The sequence below is a fragment of the Gorilla gorilla genome, chromosome 8 (genome assembly GCF_029281585.2).
Source record: "Gorilla gorilla gorilla isolate KB3781 chromosome 8, NHGRI_mGorGor1-v2.1_pri, whole genome shotgun sequence".
NCBI lineage: Eukaryota > Metazoa > Chordata > Mammalia > Primates > Hominidae > Gorilla > Gorilla gorilla.
The window spans coordinates 67078727-67093633 of record NC_073232.2 but is presented as its reverse complement, the minus strand read 5'-3'; the positions used below and the strand labels follow the sequence as shown (position 1 = coordinate 67093633).

Here is a 14907-nt window from a genome sequence, read left to right as displayed (position 1 = left end):
GGGAGGTAAAAGAGAAGGAAAGAAGGAAGGGAGGAGGGAAAAAAGAATAGAGGAAGAAAAGACCAGTAAAGAGGGACTTCGTTGGCTCTTACAATTGAAAAGAGCTGATCTCATCCCGTAGCTGGGTGAGGCTCACATCATTTTCTCTGAGCTCTGTCACCACTCTTGCCTCTGCCTCTTCCATGCAGTCTTCAGGTTGCCCGGGCTTTCTTCTGTGGCAGAAGGTGGCTCCTGGGCAGCTCCTCAGAGCACATCCTCAGCTTAGCACCATAGGCAGAGAGACAGCTTTTTAAAAATTTAACAGTCTTAGCTATTGGACTGAGTCTCATTGAGCCAACTGTGTCCCATGACTGGGCTGGAAAGTGGCTTCCCCTCTGGAGTTAGAAAGTGGTAGTTCCCAAAGGGAGCCAGAGGCTGTGTTCAGAATAAGAGAGAAGGAAGGCAAGGAAGCCCACATATCACCCCACCTGCCTCCTCCTGGCTCAGGCTGGTCTAGAGCTCATTGGCGTCTTCAGCATTTTGAATGTATTTGTAAATGGCCTTCCACTCATCCACTTAATGAACATCTATTATAAACTTACTACATTTCACACCCTGTACTTAGGGGTAAAATTCAGAGAAGAATAAGCCACAGTCTGATAAAAAGAGAATATAGAAAAACATGTTGTTCAGTGCTGTCAGAGGAAACAGAACCAAGGGCAGCTGGGACTTCTGGGTAGAGGAGCATCTGTCTTCTCTGCTGAGCCCGTGATTATAAATCATACACAGAATTGGGCTCTGGTCCTGCCTCTTTTGTGTAGCAGGGAGGTGGAGCTCAGCAGAATTTAATGTGTTAATACAAAAAAAAAAAAAGACAGTTCAAAGTGAGGAATCTGCCCAAAGTCACCCTCCTCCACATTTTTCTCCACCATTTTTTCTCTTCCACTTTCCACTTTGTTCCTGTACCTGTACCAGTTGTTTTCTAAGAAACAGACATTTACCCTGGGAGCTGTTTTCTTTGGGGGAGTAGAATTTACTGGAAATTGGATTTGTGAGTATCTGAGGGAGGGGGTATGGATAGGTGGATTCTGTCTTTTTCTCCTTTGACTTTCAGTGGCGTGTCTCTCCACTTTGTGGTTTGGGGCGGGCAGGAAGATCACACATCCAGACAAGCTAGTGAAGGGCCCTGCACTCCTGGCTGGTGGGAAGTACTCCCCAGTCACATGAGTGTCTGCTGTCTTTGTTTGAGTTTCTGAGGCCAGCACTAGTTTTCCCTGGGGCTCAGAATTTAAAAGTCAATAATTGGGGTTTGTCTTTGAAGGTGGTTTCCGGGGGGCGGAGGGGACAGGCAGTGCACACCCGAGCGACTCTGGCACTTAGCAGACACTTATTCAATGGGTGTCTGACGGCATCTTGACAAATTGCCAAGAGAGCATTGGAGTTAAGGGGCCATGGAACAAGCCAGGCTTAAAAAACCTTTTTAGCAGAAACACAGCAAATTTGGTTCATTCCAGTAAAAGCTTTTATTGTCTCTCTCCTGTGCTCACCAGGGAAGGACCCAGGAATGCTAAAGCTGCCCACCAGGCACAGCTTATACCCAAGCTCATCTTCCTATTCAATGAGCCGAGCCTCATCCCCTCCAAGATCCCCACCATCATTGGCATCCTGGCCTGTCAGCTGAGGGGCCACTTCAGCACCCAGGACTTGCTCAGGTACCACACCAAGCTGCCCAGGGGGAAGAGCAGGGCCCCAGGGCTGTTTAAAAAGGGAGGACAGGCCCCAGCTCTCTCCCCATTCTGCTCAACCCTGAATCACTTGGAACCTTCTAGGAATTTTTGTTCAGGGCTGAGAGTTGGGGAAAGGATGGTTTGCTGAAGTCAGGATGGGACAGGCCGGTTTCCCCAGCAGGGCTGTGTGTTTACTGTTCCCACTGCTCAGGCTCCCCCACTGTGGCCACATATTCAGGAATTTCCATAAGCACTGCCATCCTTGCGTGCCAGTGACCCACATGCCTGGCTCCTGCAGACTCCTGAAGAGCAGTCCCAGCCACCAGTGTGTTTCCCCTTCTCTTTCCTGTCACTATCTGATTGATCAGGTAGAGCCAAGAGTAAGCATCTCTGGTGAATCCTGACTGATTTTAGAAGTCTCTGGAAATACACAGCATGCCATGATGATTTCCCTTAAACTCTCACTTGCAGCTGCACGTGGGTGGGTCTATGTGAAAACACTGGCATGTACTCAGCGGACTCAGTTGAGCCCGCCTGCGAGCCTGTCCTTCTCTCCCTGTGTATAAAGGATTGGGCTGTTTGTTGTGTACACCCTCAAGCCTTCGTCGGTGAATGAGAGGCAGATCTGCATGGACGGAGCCCTGGACCCTTCCCTACCTGGTGAGAAGACCTTTGCCAGTTCGAAGGCAGTAGGACAGCCCTCGCGGAAACCCTGAGAGGCCCACATTGTGCAGAGGGAGGGGCTAAGCAAGGAAGGGGAAGGCACCCACAGCCAAGCCGTGGTTTCCAAGCAGTGGACTGTGAGGCTGTCGTTTTATGATGAGAGTCAGAAATGAAATAAAATTACAGATTCCTGCTTTGAAATGTGGGACTGGTGTTCCAGGCCTCCAGAATAAAATCAGTTCCCTGTAGACCAGCATGTGGGATCCGGGATCCTGCCTCACTTCCTGGTTGAACCCCCACTACCCCTTACTTTCCTGATGAGCCCCAACTCCAGCAGTGAAGCACTTGCAGGCCCCTGCAGGTGACGGCCTGCCCTCTGTCCGTGCTTGGCATGTGCTCTTCACTCAAGGGAAATGCCACCCCTCCCCCACTAGCCAAGCTGTCCCCAGTCCCACCAAACCAGATTAAGTCACTTTCTCTGTGTTTCCAAAGCCCCTTGGGGTTACTCTAGTGAATAGATTTGTAGTTTGTTTATGTGAGTCTCCCTTTTCGCCTAGCCAGGTGCAGAACTGAAGCTGTGTCTTGTTCAATTTGTTCCCTCTGCTAGGGCAGTGTGATGGCAGCAATCACAACTGCTTTGTCCTGGGACCTGCAGCTCTGCACTGTCCAAGATGAGAGCCCATAAGCCACATATAGCCATTTAAATTCAAATTTTAACTAATTAAAATTAAATGCAATTAAAAACTTAATTCCTCACTCACTGTAGCCACGTTCTAAGTGCTCACTAGCTACCTGAGGCTAGCAGCTACTCTATTGGACAAGGTAGATATAAAACAGTTTTATCATCACAAAAGAGTCTCCTGGATAGCATTATTTAATCTAGACAAAGTATTATCTCTTATCCTTAGATCAAGCCGCAAGAAATTACTATTCCCATTTTGCAGACTAAGAAACTTAGGTTCAATGAGATTAGGAGCTAATTGAAGATGGGACCAAAATCTGAATAGACGGAAATATGACTCCATTTCCCCAGGTTGCCTCATCAGTCCTATTTCTACAGTATGGCATGGTGTATGCCCTGTATTGGTTGTGAAATTGCTGGCAACTGAGGGAATGAACAAATGGATAATGGGCCAAGAGTGAACTTATTTAGTCAACCTTCCTTCTCATATGAACTGCATTCTGAAACTTTTACCCAACCAACATATTAAAGCATTGTTAATATGTCCTTTTGGGCTTTAATGACTCTTCAGAAGTAAAGTTTCTTCTTCGCCTTGCTCCATATACCTCTGCTATGATTTGAGTTCTGTTTTTATTGTAGCATAGACATCCAAAAGCCTAGCCTGGGAGCAAGTTGAAAGCAGGAACAAAGAGAACAAAGACCATGGTCTTCAGCACTCCGTTCCTGATTACTTGCTTAATATCAGTGCATAGTAGGTGATTATGAAATGTTGCAGCCTATAATAATTTAAAAAATTCTTCTACTGAAAGGTATATTTTCCCTTATTATTTTTAGGATTTTTGTTTTTTGGAAGATGTGCAGCATTGCAGACATTGCTAATTAAAGGAAACTTTAGTAACATTTTCTGAAATTCTTTATAAGCATTGTGTGGAGGCTAGAATAAAATGCCAAAATTTTGAGTCCCAGCCATGCCACAATTCCTGGGTGAAATAAGCATTTGGTGAATATGATTGCTTACTGCAGCAAATATTATGTCTCTTTACATCCGTTTTCTCTCAAATCTGAATTCTTTTTTGTAGCTGGAAGCCAAACATCTGGAAAGACAATCTGGCTCAGAAACCAGTTGCTGGAGATGCTGCTCAGTGTAATATCTTCCCCTCAACTTCATCTGTCCTCTGAGTAAGTAGCTCCAGGAAGAGCAATTTGGCAGGAGGTTGCCTCGTACAGGGTGTGGCATTAAACCTTTTCTTAATGAAAAGTTTAGCATCTCTGAGTCTGTTTTCTGCAATGTATTTCCTGCACTAGTCAGAAAGAAAATTATATTTTCTCTACCCAATGAACCAGACCTTGCCCTAAGATATTCTGATGCAAATGTTAAGTGGGCATGAGTAACTAGAAACAGATTTGGTATAATTACAATAAACTCCTTTTGTCACCATTGCTATAGTGTAATTGTTATTGTTTTGGCAGTTGTGACAATTACTGATTTTGATGTCTTGTACTTGGCAGACAATAGAATGAAGAAATTGTGAGCCTAAATAATATCTATCAAGGAAAAGTCTTGCCAAATTCTTCTGCTATTTACTGTTAGTGAGTTTGTTATTTTTCCAAGTTGGAAAAATAAGTATCTACTGTCAATTAACTTCTAAAATCATGTGTAATCATAAAGCTGATTCCATTAACTCTCCCCACTGCCTGCCTGCTTTACCTCCAACCTTGGAGTCATTCATTTGACACCTAATTTGTTGAGCATCTACTGCATGCCAAACACTGTTCCCAGCTCCTAGGATGCAGTGCTGAGCAAGTCAGCCCGGATCCTTGCTCAACCTGTATATGCATCTGGGCTTGGGGGGTAAAGAGTTACCCCTCAGTAAAGCAGCTTTATAAATAGTGTTTAATAATTTACCAGCCTATAAATCCTTTCTTTCTTAGAATCAAAACATGGTAGAACTGGAAGATGCCTTGGAAATGAGATAGTCCAGCCACTTCCTTTTCCATCTTTTTGAAAGGGAATGTAGTGCAGTGCCTAACAGCTGGGCTCTGGCATCTATACCTTCCGGGTTCGAATCCTAGCCCTGTCCCCAGGGACCCAGAGGAGGCTACTTAAGCCCTGTATGCCTCTCTCTACTCATCTGCATGAGAATAAAAATTGTATTATGTTGGTGAAAATGTAATTGTGTTTTTTTCATTACTTTTAATGCCGAAAACCGCCAATATTTTTTGCACCAACCTAATACTTTCAATAGATGACTATAGTGAAGATGAAATGAATTAATATATGGATAATCCTGAGAATGGTGCCTGGAATACTGTAAATTCTCTGTAAGCTAATTGCTATTATGGCCATCTCCTTCATCATCACCATCACCACCACCACCACCACCACAACATTAATCACCATCACCACCACCACCACCATCGTCACCATCATCACAACATTAATCGCCATCACCACCATCATCACCATCACCATCATCACCATCACCATCACCACCACCACCATCACCATCATCACCACATTAATCACCATCACCACCAACAGCATCATCACCATCATCACCACAACATTAATCACCATCACCACCACCACCATCAACATCATCACCACATTAATCACCATCACCACCATCATCACCATCACCATCACCATCATCACCATCACCACCACATTAATCACCATCACCACCAACAGCATCATCACCATCATCACCACAACATTAATCACCATCACCACCACCACCATCAACATCTTCACCACCAGCATCACCATCACCACCACCATAATCACTACCACCACCATCAACATCATCACCATCACCACCAGTATCACCATCACCATAATCACCACCACCATCATCAACATCATCAACATCACCACCACCATCAACATCATCACTGTCACCACCACCACCATCATCATCATCACCACCAACATCACCACAACGTTAATCACTATCACCACCACCACCATCAACATCATCACCATCATTATCAACATAATCACCGAGGAAAATGATCAGAGCACATCAGGAGCTCTGCCAAAGTCATCCAGTTGCTAAACATCAGAGGCAGGGCTAGAAAAGAGGACAGCCTCTTCTCTTCACTCCTAGTCCAGTGCTCATTTCAGTGGATACCAGCCAGATTCTCACTATGCCTAGTGTGTCAGCTGAGAACACAGGTGGAGCCTTCACTTGTTCCCAGAAGTCTGGGTCCTTTGCTGAACCCATTGTCTTTGGCCAACCCATTGGCCATTCACCTCCCTGCCCTCCTGTTTCATCCAGGTCTCATCAGCAAGTCTGTATTCTCCAGACTCATCATTTTTGAAAGTGACGTTAATCGTGTTTCTTTTTTTCTTGGTGCTAAAACTGATAAAAATGCATAAATATTGGACTATGCCATTTAGATAAATTTTGACCAGTGTCTTTAAAAAGGGAGGGGAATATTCATTATGTGTTTTATGTGACTACATTCATGGTAATTAAATTAGATGGGTGGCTAGTCATCCACTGTGTAAGTATGAATAGTAGTTATATAGGGCTATTAGGGGGCATGTGCATTTTTACCTGTATTAATACACAGTTTCCAATTGCTTCAAAATGCTATCGCCAACTTACACTGCAACCATTAATAGACAAATGCATCACTTGCACAACAATCTTGCCAGCATTTCATTTTACTATTCTTTTTAAATGTAATACATAATAAGTGATGTTAATTTTAACTTGCCTCTCCTTGGTGACTTGTAAGGCTGGACATTTCATATTTTCTGGACATGTCACTCGCTCATGGACTGAGAGAACACTGGTTGCATTTATTAATCCCCAGGTCAAAGGAAGAGATGTTTCTGAAACTGGGGCCTGACTGGTTCCTGCTGCTCCTGCAGGGCCACCTGCATGCCAGCACCACTGTGCTGGCATTGAAGCTGCTGCTGCACTTTCTGGCAAGCCCCTCCCTCCGCACACGGTTTAGAGATGGCCTGTGTGCAGGATCCTGGGTGGAACGCAGCACTGAGGGCGTGGATATTGTAATGGGTGAGCACGTGGATGTCTCCAGGGAGTGGGGCACCACCTAGTCCTGGGATGTGAAGGAGGACCAAGCCAGGCCCCTTCTTATTTGAGACCATCACAGCTCTGTGCAGCAGGATCACCTCGAGCCCTGACTCCAAGGCCTACATCCAAACGAGCCCAGCCCCCCTGACATCCTTTGCAGGATCCCCTGCAGCCTCACTGCACAGACACTGGAGGCTGCCTTCCATTCCTCCCACCTGCTTAGCCCTGTTCTTCTGGGCACTGTATACTCTGCTTCCTCTTCCTAAGGGGATGCCTCTTCTCCTGATGTGGATTCATCCTCAGATCTCAGTTCAAATGCCACTTCCTCCAGGAGATGAGGGGTCTCCCTGAATTGGGACACCTCTGTTATATTATCTCTGCCCTTATTATTTTTCTCTTTAGTGCTTCACAAAATTCATAATTATTTGAGTATTTAATTGCTTAATGTCTGTCCCTCCCATTACAATGCAAGCTTCATGAGTGCCTGGAATTCTGTATATTTGGTTGAAACCCTACACCCTTGTTGCCTAATTCAAAGCTGCCCTGTTGCCTCCTACATGGTGGGCAGCAAGTATGTTTTTGAATGAATGAATGAGCATGTCAGGAACAGCGAAGGGAACTACTGTTGAGTGCCTTCTTGCTCCCATCTATGTGTGAATATATTTTATCATCCAGCATTTCTATGGGATGGGTGGGTGGCCGGGTGTTCCCTTGTGTGTCCAGGCCCCACCGTGACCAGCAGCTGTTCTCAGCTGACTTTTGTGCCCCCTTTGCCTGATCAATAGACAACCTGAAGAGCCAGTCGCCACTGCCTGAGCAAAGCCCATGCCTGCTTCCTGGGTTCCGTGTCTTGAATGACTTTCTGGCCCACCACGTCCACATTCCAGAGGTCTACCTCATCGTCTCCACCTTCTTCCTGCAGACACCACTCACAGAGCTGACGGACGGGCCCAAAGTAGGTTTTCAGAGCACCCACAGGGTGACACACTTGGTTTTCTGATTCCACATGACTAAGGCAGGTCGCCAAGACCCTCTGCACTTACCTCCCTCTGCTTCTTCCAGCTCAGATGGGGTGCTGGCCCACTTCCCTCCCTAGCAGCCCACACCCTTGGCCAGCCCTTCAAATGCTCCCCTTCCAGGCCCTTGACTTCCTCGGCCTCTGCTCCCATCCTTCCTCCCAGCAAGTCTCTGATTTGGATCAGTTCTATTTTAAAACCTTCCTTTTGGGCACAGCTAGGGGAATGACATGATGCTGGGGTGGCCCTGCCCCAGCACCCCAGCCCCTCATCCTCAACCACCCACTTAGGTCATCACCTTCTTGCCCCTGTTGCTAGGACAGGGAGACTTTTCAAGGCTGGTCATGGATTCCTTCAGCTCCTTCCTTGGGTGGCCTCATCCCTTAGTTATCCTTTCTTTCTTTCTTTTCTTTTTTTTTTTTTTGTTTTTTTTTTGGAGGCAGAGTCTTACTGTGTTACCCTGGGAGAGTGCAGTGGCGTGATCTCGGCTCACTGCAACCTCTGCCTTCTGGGTTCAAGTGATTCTCCCACCTCAGCCTCCCAAGTAGCTGGGATTACAGGTATCCACCACCATGCCTGGTGAATTTTTGTGTTTTTAGTACAGACAGGGATTTTCCAAGTTGGCCAGGCTGGTCTCAAACTCCTGACCTCAGGTGATCCACCCTCCTTGGCCTCCCAAAGTGCTGGGATTACAGGCGTGACCCACCGCACCCGGCCCCGTTTCTTCCTTTTGTATTTTCAGTTTTTCCTTTTCTACCAACCCGTTCCTCATAAGCCATAATTATGTTCAGCTGCATCCCACCTAAAACCAGAGGCTGCCCCTTGATAACACTCCTGACCAACTGCTGCCTATTGATCACTTTCCTATCCTTCCTTGGCCACATTTCTCCAAAGAGGAGTCTGTGCTCACCGTATGCACCTTCTCCCTTGCACTAAATTCAGGTGACTTTCACACCTGTAGCATCAAGGTCAGACTCCATAGCTGGCACCAAGCCCCCTCGTCTCTGGCTGCCTGATGTATCTTTCCAACCCAGCTGCAATTCACCTGCCCTCAGCTGTGAGTCTCCTAAATCATCTTCAGTAAGACTGGCTGCTCTGTGCTCACCCACCCTGCTGCCCTTACTCACTCCTCTTTCCCACCATCGTCTGCCTGGTGGGAGTGTCCTCCCTCAGCACTCAGCTTAGATGCTACTTTCTACTTAGACCCCCAGACAGAGGAGACCATTTCCTACTTTGTGCCTCAGTGTAGTTTACCCTATATGGATGGCACCAATACAAATGTGTGCCTGCCTCCTTAGAAACTGAGCCCCTGAAGAACGGACCCACCTTTCACTCAACTTCCTGGAACCTGACAAATAGCCAACTTAGAAACTATTTCTTGGTCTCAATCGAGTTGAGTTAAACCGAACTGAATTGAAATATGGGAGGGGCGTGGCTTTGCCAAGAGAAGGTTAAAAAATCTACCCCTCTTGTATATCTTTATAATTGACAAATCTAAATCTTGACATATGCTAATAGCATTGTATATTACACTTCAAAATAAAGTTTTTAATATGCTGTACTAAGGTCATTGAGACCCTGAGTTTTTATTTCGCTAACATATCTCAGGAAACAGATGTCTGCTAAGTGTTGGAACTTGTGATAGATGTTTTACATATTTTATTTTGCTTGATATTTAAACAATCCCATGGGGTAGATAATGTAATTCTCATTTCACAGAGAAGGGAACTGAACTGCCAAGAAGCTCAATAGCTTGCCTGAGCTCAGCTATTAAAAAGGCAGAATCAGGCCATCCTGATTCTAAACCCCAGGTTTAGAATCTCTCTAAACCTCTACATGCTGAAGTTTCCCCTGAAACCTTTGAATTCTTTATATGTCTTATATTATCTAATTTGCAAAAGTTAATTAAAGTTGATTAGCATATTTACTTATGATGTCAGACCAAAATAACTGAACTACATGCCAGTCCCTAGGAGATCTTCAGCACCTTCTTGGAGGTGCTTGTTTCCCTCATGCACCATCTACTGGGGTGAAATTGTTCCTATGGATCAACCACCTAGGCTGCTAGTGTGCTCTTTTGCTTTTCCCACTGGGAACCCCTGGAAACATGATGAACTGGCTGCAAAGCTCGTTCTCTTGGTGAGTAGCCACAGGTCTGCTTACAGCTCCTGCCTCCTCTTCCAGGACAGCCTTGATGCCATGCTTCAGTGGCTCCTGCAGAGGCACCACCAGGAAGAAGTCCTCCAGGCTGGGCTGTGCACAGAAGGTGCCTTGCTCCTCCTGGAAATGCTGAAGGCCACCATGAGCCAGGTGAGACCCATTCCCCACATGCTGCCCCGAGGAGGTTCTGATGGGAAGGCCAGTTTGGAAGGGTCACGTTGACTTTTCTCTTAGCATCTTCCCACTAATGCAAGTAATTAGCCAGATCCTGTAGAAGAGGTGAGGTAAGTTCCTAGAGTGACTCAGGGGCACAACTGGAAACCCAGCCTATAGGTCTCTGAGCTTTATGTGCTCTTGCAGGTGATACCTGCTTATCATTTGTTTAAGCATGGGATTTCTTCACTGGAAGATTTATTGCCTTCAGTCAAAGGGAACATTTCTTAGGAGGAGGAAGGGCCTCTCCTCTCAAGGAGTCCATCTCCTCGCTCATGAGTGACCTGGGGAAGGGACCTGACTTAGAGAAGGCAGATGGCCGCCAGCTACAGGCAGGACATGGAGAGGCTTCTGGAGTGAGAAGCCTTTAATTTGAGCCTTCAAGGTCCAGTAGAGGTGGGTGGTGAGCAGAAGAGTTATTTTAGACATTGGGTAGAGGCCATGTGACTTGTGAACAGGAATAATTAATGGTAAGCCAGGTCAGGGAGGGTTTCCAGAAGAGGCTGAAAAATTCTGACCTCATCCTGTAGGCACCAAAGGCAATTGGAGGCCTGATTGTATGGGGAAACTTACTGCTTTTGTAAAATGATACATGATTACCTTTAACATTTAAACAAAAGGGAAAAACAGAAAGTAAACAACACCCACCTGACACACACCCACCCAAAAATGAGCACTGTGAATTTGGTGGAATCTTTCCAGATGCTTCTCCAAGATTCGACCATATCCTCACAGAGGATGAGACCACATGTACCCCTTTTGCCTTTTTTCCCTCAATATTTGTGGACCTCTTCTCATGCAAATAAAGTGAAAAAACATGGGAATCATTTGTATTTGTAATGGAAATTGATGTTGTTTTACAGAGTGTTGTTTGTAATTAACTTTCTTAAACAAATATCTTTCTTTCTGTCTTGATGACCTCTTTAGTGTATTCTGGGATGTAGTATAGCAGGTCAAAGTGTGCCTTCAGGCATTTTCTTTTGGATGTACTTCTCAGAAAGATTGCATTAGTTATTATGCACACACATCCCACCAGCAAATATCTAACTCCTTATCTTGTACAGAAGGACTCAGCCCCATCCTCACAGCCTCAACATCATGGCCTAACTGATGATGGCTTCATAGTTGAGTTCTTTTGCATTTATTATTTCTGAGGTTGAAATCATTTTTCTTATGTTTATTAGCTATCTTTATTTATTTTCCTCTCTCTATTTTCCTGTCAATTGCCTGATTATATCTTTTGCCAGTTTTTCTGGGTGTGTGGGATTATGCTGAGAAAGTAGAGATCCCACTTTTTGCCCTTTTTGAAACAGATTTTTTTTTCTTTTTTTGAGAAGGGTCTTGCTCTGTTGCCCAGGCTGGAGTGCAGTGGTGTGATTTCAGCTCACTCTAGCCCCTGCTTCTCAGGCTCGGATGATTCTCCCACCTCAGCCACCCAAGTAGCTGACACCACAGGTGTGCACCACCGATGCCCAGCTAATTTTTGTATTTTTGTAGAGACGGGGTTTCATCATGTTGGCCAGGCTCAGAAGTGTTTTTATCGTTATTATTAGATACCCTTTTAGCACACAGTTAGATAATCCTATGCTTTTTTTTCTTTTAGCCAGTATCCTATGATGAATTACATCAATAGATTTCTTTGCATTCTTTCAAAGACCTCATTTAGTCACTCTGTCTTTATTCTGTTTGTATTTTCTTTATGATTTCATGCATCCTATAAATGATATTAGTCTGCAATTTAGTTTTTGTTGAAAAATATTTTTCAGGTTTTGACATCAGTATTATGCTAATATTATATAAAAAAGACTTCTCTCCTTTCTTTGTATTCAGCAAGATGTTAAATCCATGATTTTTATATTATTTTAATTGTTCCTATGAAATTGCCTGGACCTAAATTTGCCCCATTATTATTGGCTTGTTTAGGCTTTTAAATGTCTTCTTGACCTAGTTTCGTTAATTAGTATTTTAAAATAATTTCCCATTCATTTAATTTGCACAAATGGTCTCCTTTAACTCATGTCATTTTCTGTGTGATTGTTTCTCCCTTCGTATTCTCAGTTTGTGTCCTGCTCTCTCCTTCTTGGACTCTCTTGTGACTTAGGAGTAGAAGGCTTGTGGATTTATATAAATAACCAGCTCTTGGGTACATTTATCAGTCTCCTGATTTTATTTCTGTCAATTTCTAAGATTTTGATTTTGGCGTCTTCATTTTTTGTTATGTTCTGGAATTTCTGTGATTGTAGTGCTAAAGCTCTCTTTGATTCACATTTTTTAATGTCCATGTGGTGGAGATTTTTGGTTTTTAAACTTTTGTTTTCTATTTCTAGTTATGTTTTTGCCCTGCTCAGATCATGTGATCTGTATATTTTTCATCTTCGAGAAATTTATTCATGGTTTTATTGTAGGCCTAATGAGCAGTTAATTTAGGGGTACCTGAAAAATGTATATTTTCTGTATGGAGCATAAGGAATCTGTTACCTGTTTAATCAATTAATGTTATTCAAAATAAAGCAAACAAAAGGAATCACATGCAAGCATTTAAAACAAAGAAAATATGTAATATGCTGAGAGAAGTAAAAATATAAGACCAAACATGTACGTCATAACAGCAAACATAAAAAGGTTAAATTTCTATATTAAAGATGTGAATTTTAGACTTGGTGAAAAACAAGACTCAGACTTCTAAGATCTAACATGTATGTATATACAACAATAACAAAGTTACTCAGTGAGTTTGATACAATCAAGATCTGTGTCAGGAAAGCATCATCTACCCAATACAGTAGACAAGTATCAAAAATAAAAGGCAGAAACTTAAAAGATAAGAGAAAAAGGCTAGGGGTAAACATAGAACCTACTTCAGAGGGTTGTTGTGGGGTGAGAAGAGGCATATGTATGAAGCCCTTACAACGTCTGCACATATTAAACCCTTCCTCAATTGGACACTAGTGTCTGGTGCTGATCTGCAGTCTTAAATAATGTATCTTGTTGGAAGTCTCAGGAAGGAATCTTCTCCCTAGACCTCAGCTCCTCTGGTTAGGGAGGCAGCGCCCATCATGCTGCCCTGCACTACCTCTCACCAAGTGTGCCTCAGCCCCTGGCAGGTTCTGAGGATGGTGCCTGGGCACAGACCTTCCCGGCCAGCGTGCTGCAGTTCCTCAGCCTCGTCCACCGCACCTACCCCCAGGACCCAGCGTGGCGAGCCCCGGAGTTCCTCCAGACCTTGGCCATAGCTGCCTTCCCCCTGGGAGCCCAAAAGGTAGGACATGCTGCTGTCCCACCCAGAGAGAGCAGTTGTGAGCATCATCATCCTTCAAGGGCAAAGGGCAAAATCCCTCCCCCACCCCCTAAAATTAAAATACATTTTAAGGCAACTTGAGGGGAACATTGAATAAGCAGCTTGGATAATCATCCTTTTTTGGCTGAGATACACCTTGAGGTCATTTTCAGCTCTGAGATTCAATAATTTTTTTGAGCTGTTAAGAATCTCAGTAATGAGAAGTCTAATGGCAGATAAAGTCCATTCTCTGTGGCATACACAGGCACTGACAAGGAGAGAGAGTGACTCTCATTCCAGGAAGTCTGCTGCTGTGCACCACATGGGGGAGGGCGGTCCTGGGAGTGCATCCTGCAAAAACTTTTGCTCTTGGGAACCCTCATCCAACTTGCAGGCCCCTGGGCTATGACTTGTGTGCCCTTCTAGGCAGTGGGTTTGCAGAGGCCCAGCTTAGAGCCAGACAAGCCAAGGGGAGGGCAGAGCCTGATTTAAGGATGAGGTCTTGGGTCTTATGCTCTGGGGGGTAGAGAAGGGGCTATGGGAAGACGTGTGAGTTTGAGGCCTCCAGCTAGGCCCAACAGGTCAAAGCTTGGCTGGGTCAGGGCCGTGTGGACTCAGGTAGGCTAAGAGCTCCTGGGAGCTGGGAGGCGAGAAGGAGGTGAGGACTAAAGAAGAAGGTCAGGTATGGAAGAAGGAAGGGCAGAAATTCACACAACCACCCCCACTCTGGTGGATTAGGAAGTGGAGACCCATTGAGGGCAAGTGAGCTAACCGTGTCTTCCTGCAAGTTGCCAACTGTAGCTAAAGGAGCATATTTGAAAGGTGAGCAATGCTACATAGGGGGGTTTATAATCCATGCCAAGTGTGATGCCAGGCCTGGAGTGATTGCTCCATAAACATTTGCTAAGTGCCCAAATGAATGAGCAACATGCTCTCTTAGCTAATCTTTTCCAGAAGCATACCCACGGCGGCAGCCTCCATCTCCTGAAACTGGTGCTTTAGAGAACCTGAATTGCCACCTGATGAAGGTGGTGTCTGAGAGGGGAAGCTGAGATTCAGAGAGGCAAAGTGGCGCTCACCAGTTTCCTCCAGTCTTACTAAGGGTCACAAAACCCATCTCCCAGATCGATTGCAAGAATGA

The 14907-nt window shown here is 44.9% G+C and overlaps 1 protein-coding gene across 2 annotated transcripts in view; it reads left to right on the top strand.

Moving 5' to 3' along the window:
- WDFY4 (WDFY family member 4) overlaps positions 1-14907 on the top strand; it is a 298505-nt gene that overhangs the window by 117865 nt on the left and 165733 nt on the right. For both annotated transcript variants that reach the window (XM_019035474.4, XM_063710084.1), the window contains 7 exons: positions 1530-1691; positions 2275-2366; positions 4131-4230; positions 6877-7082; positions 7886-8055; positions 10301-10426; positions 13584-13748. In XM_019035474.4, the coding sequence (XP_018891019.4) occupies positions 1530-1691; positions 2275-2366; positions 4131-4230; positions 6877-7082; positions 7886-8055; positions 10301-10426; positions 13584-13748 (1021 nt within the window). The remainder of the gene's footprint in view (positions 1-1529; positions 1692-2274; positions 2367-4130; positions 4231-6876; positions 7083-7885; positions 8056-10300; positions 10427-13583; positions 13749-14907) is intronic.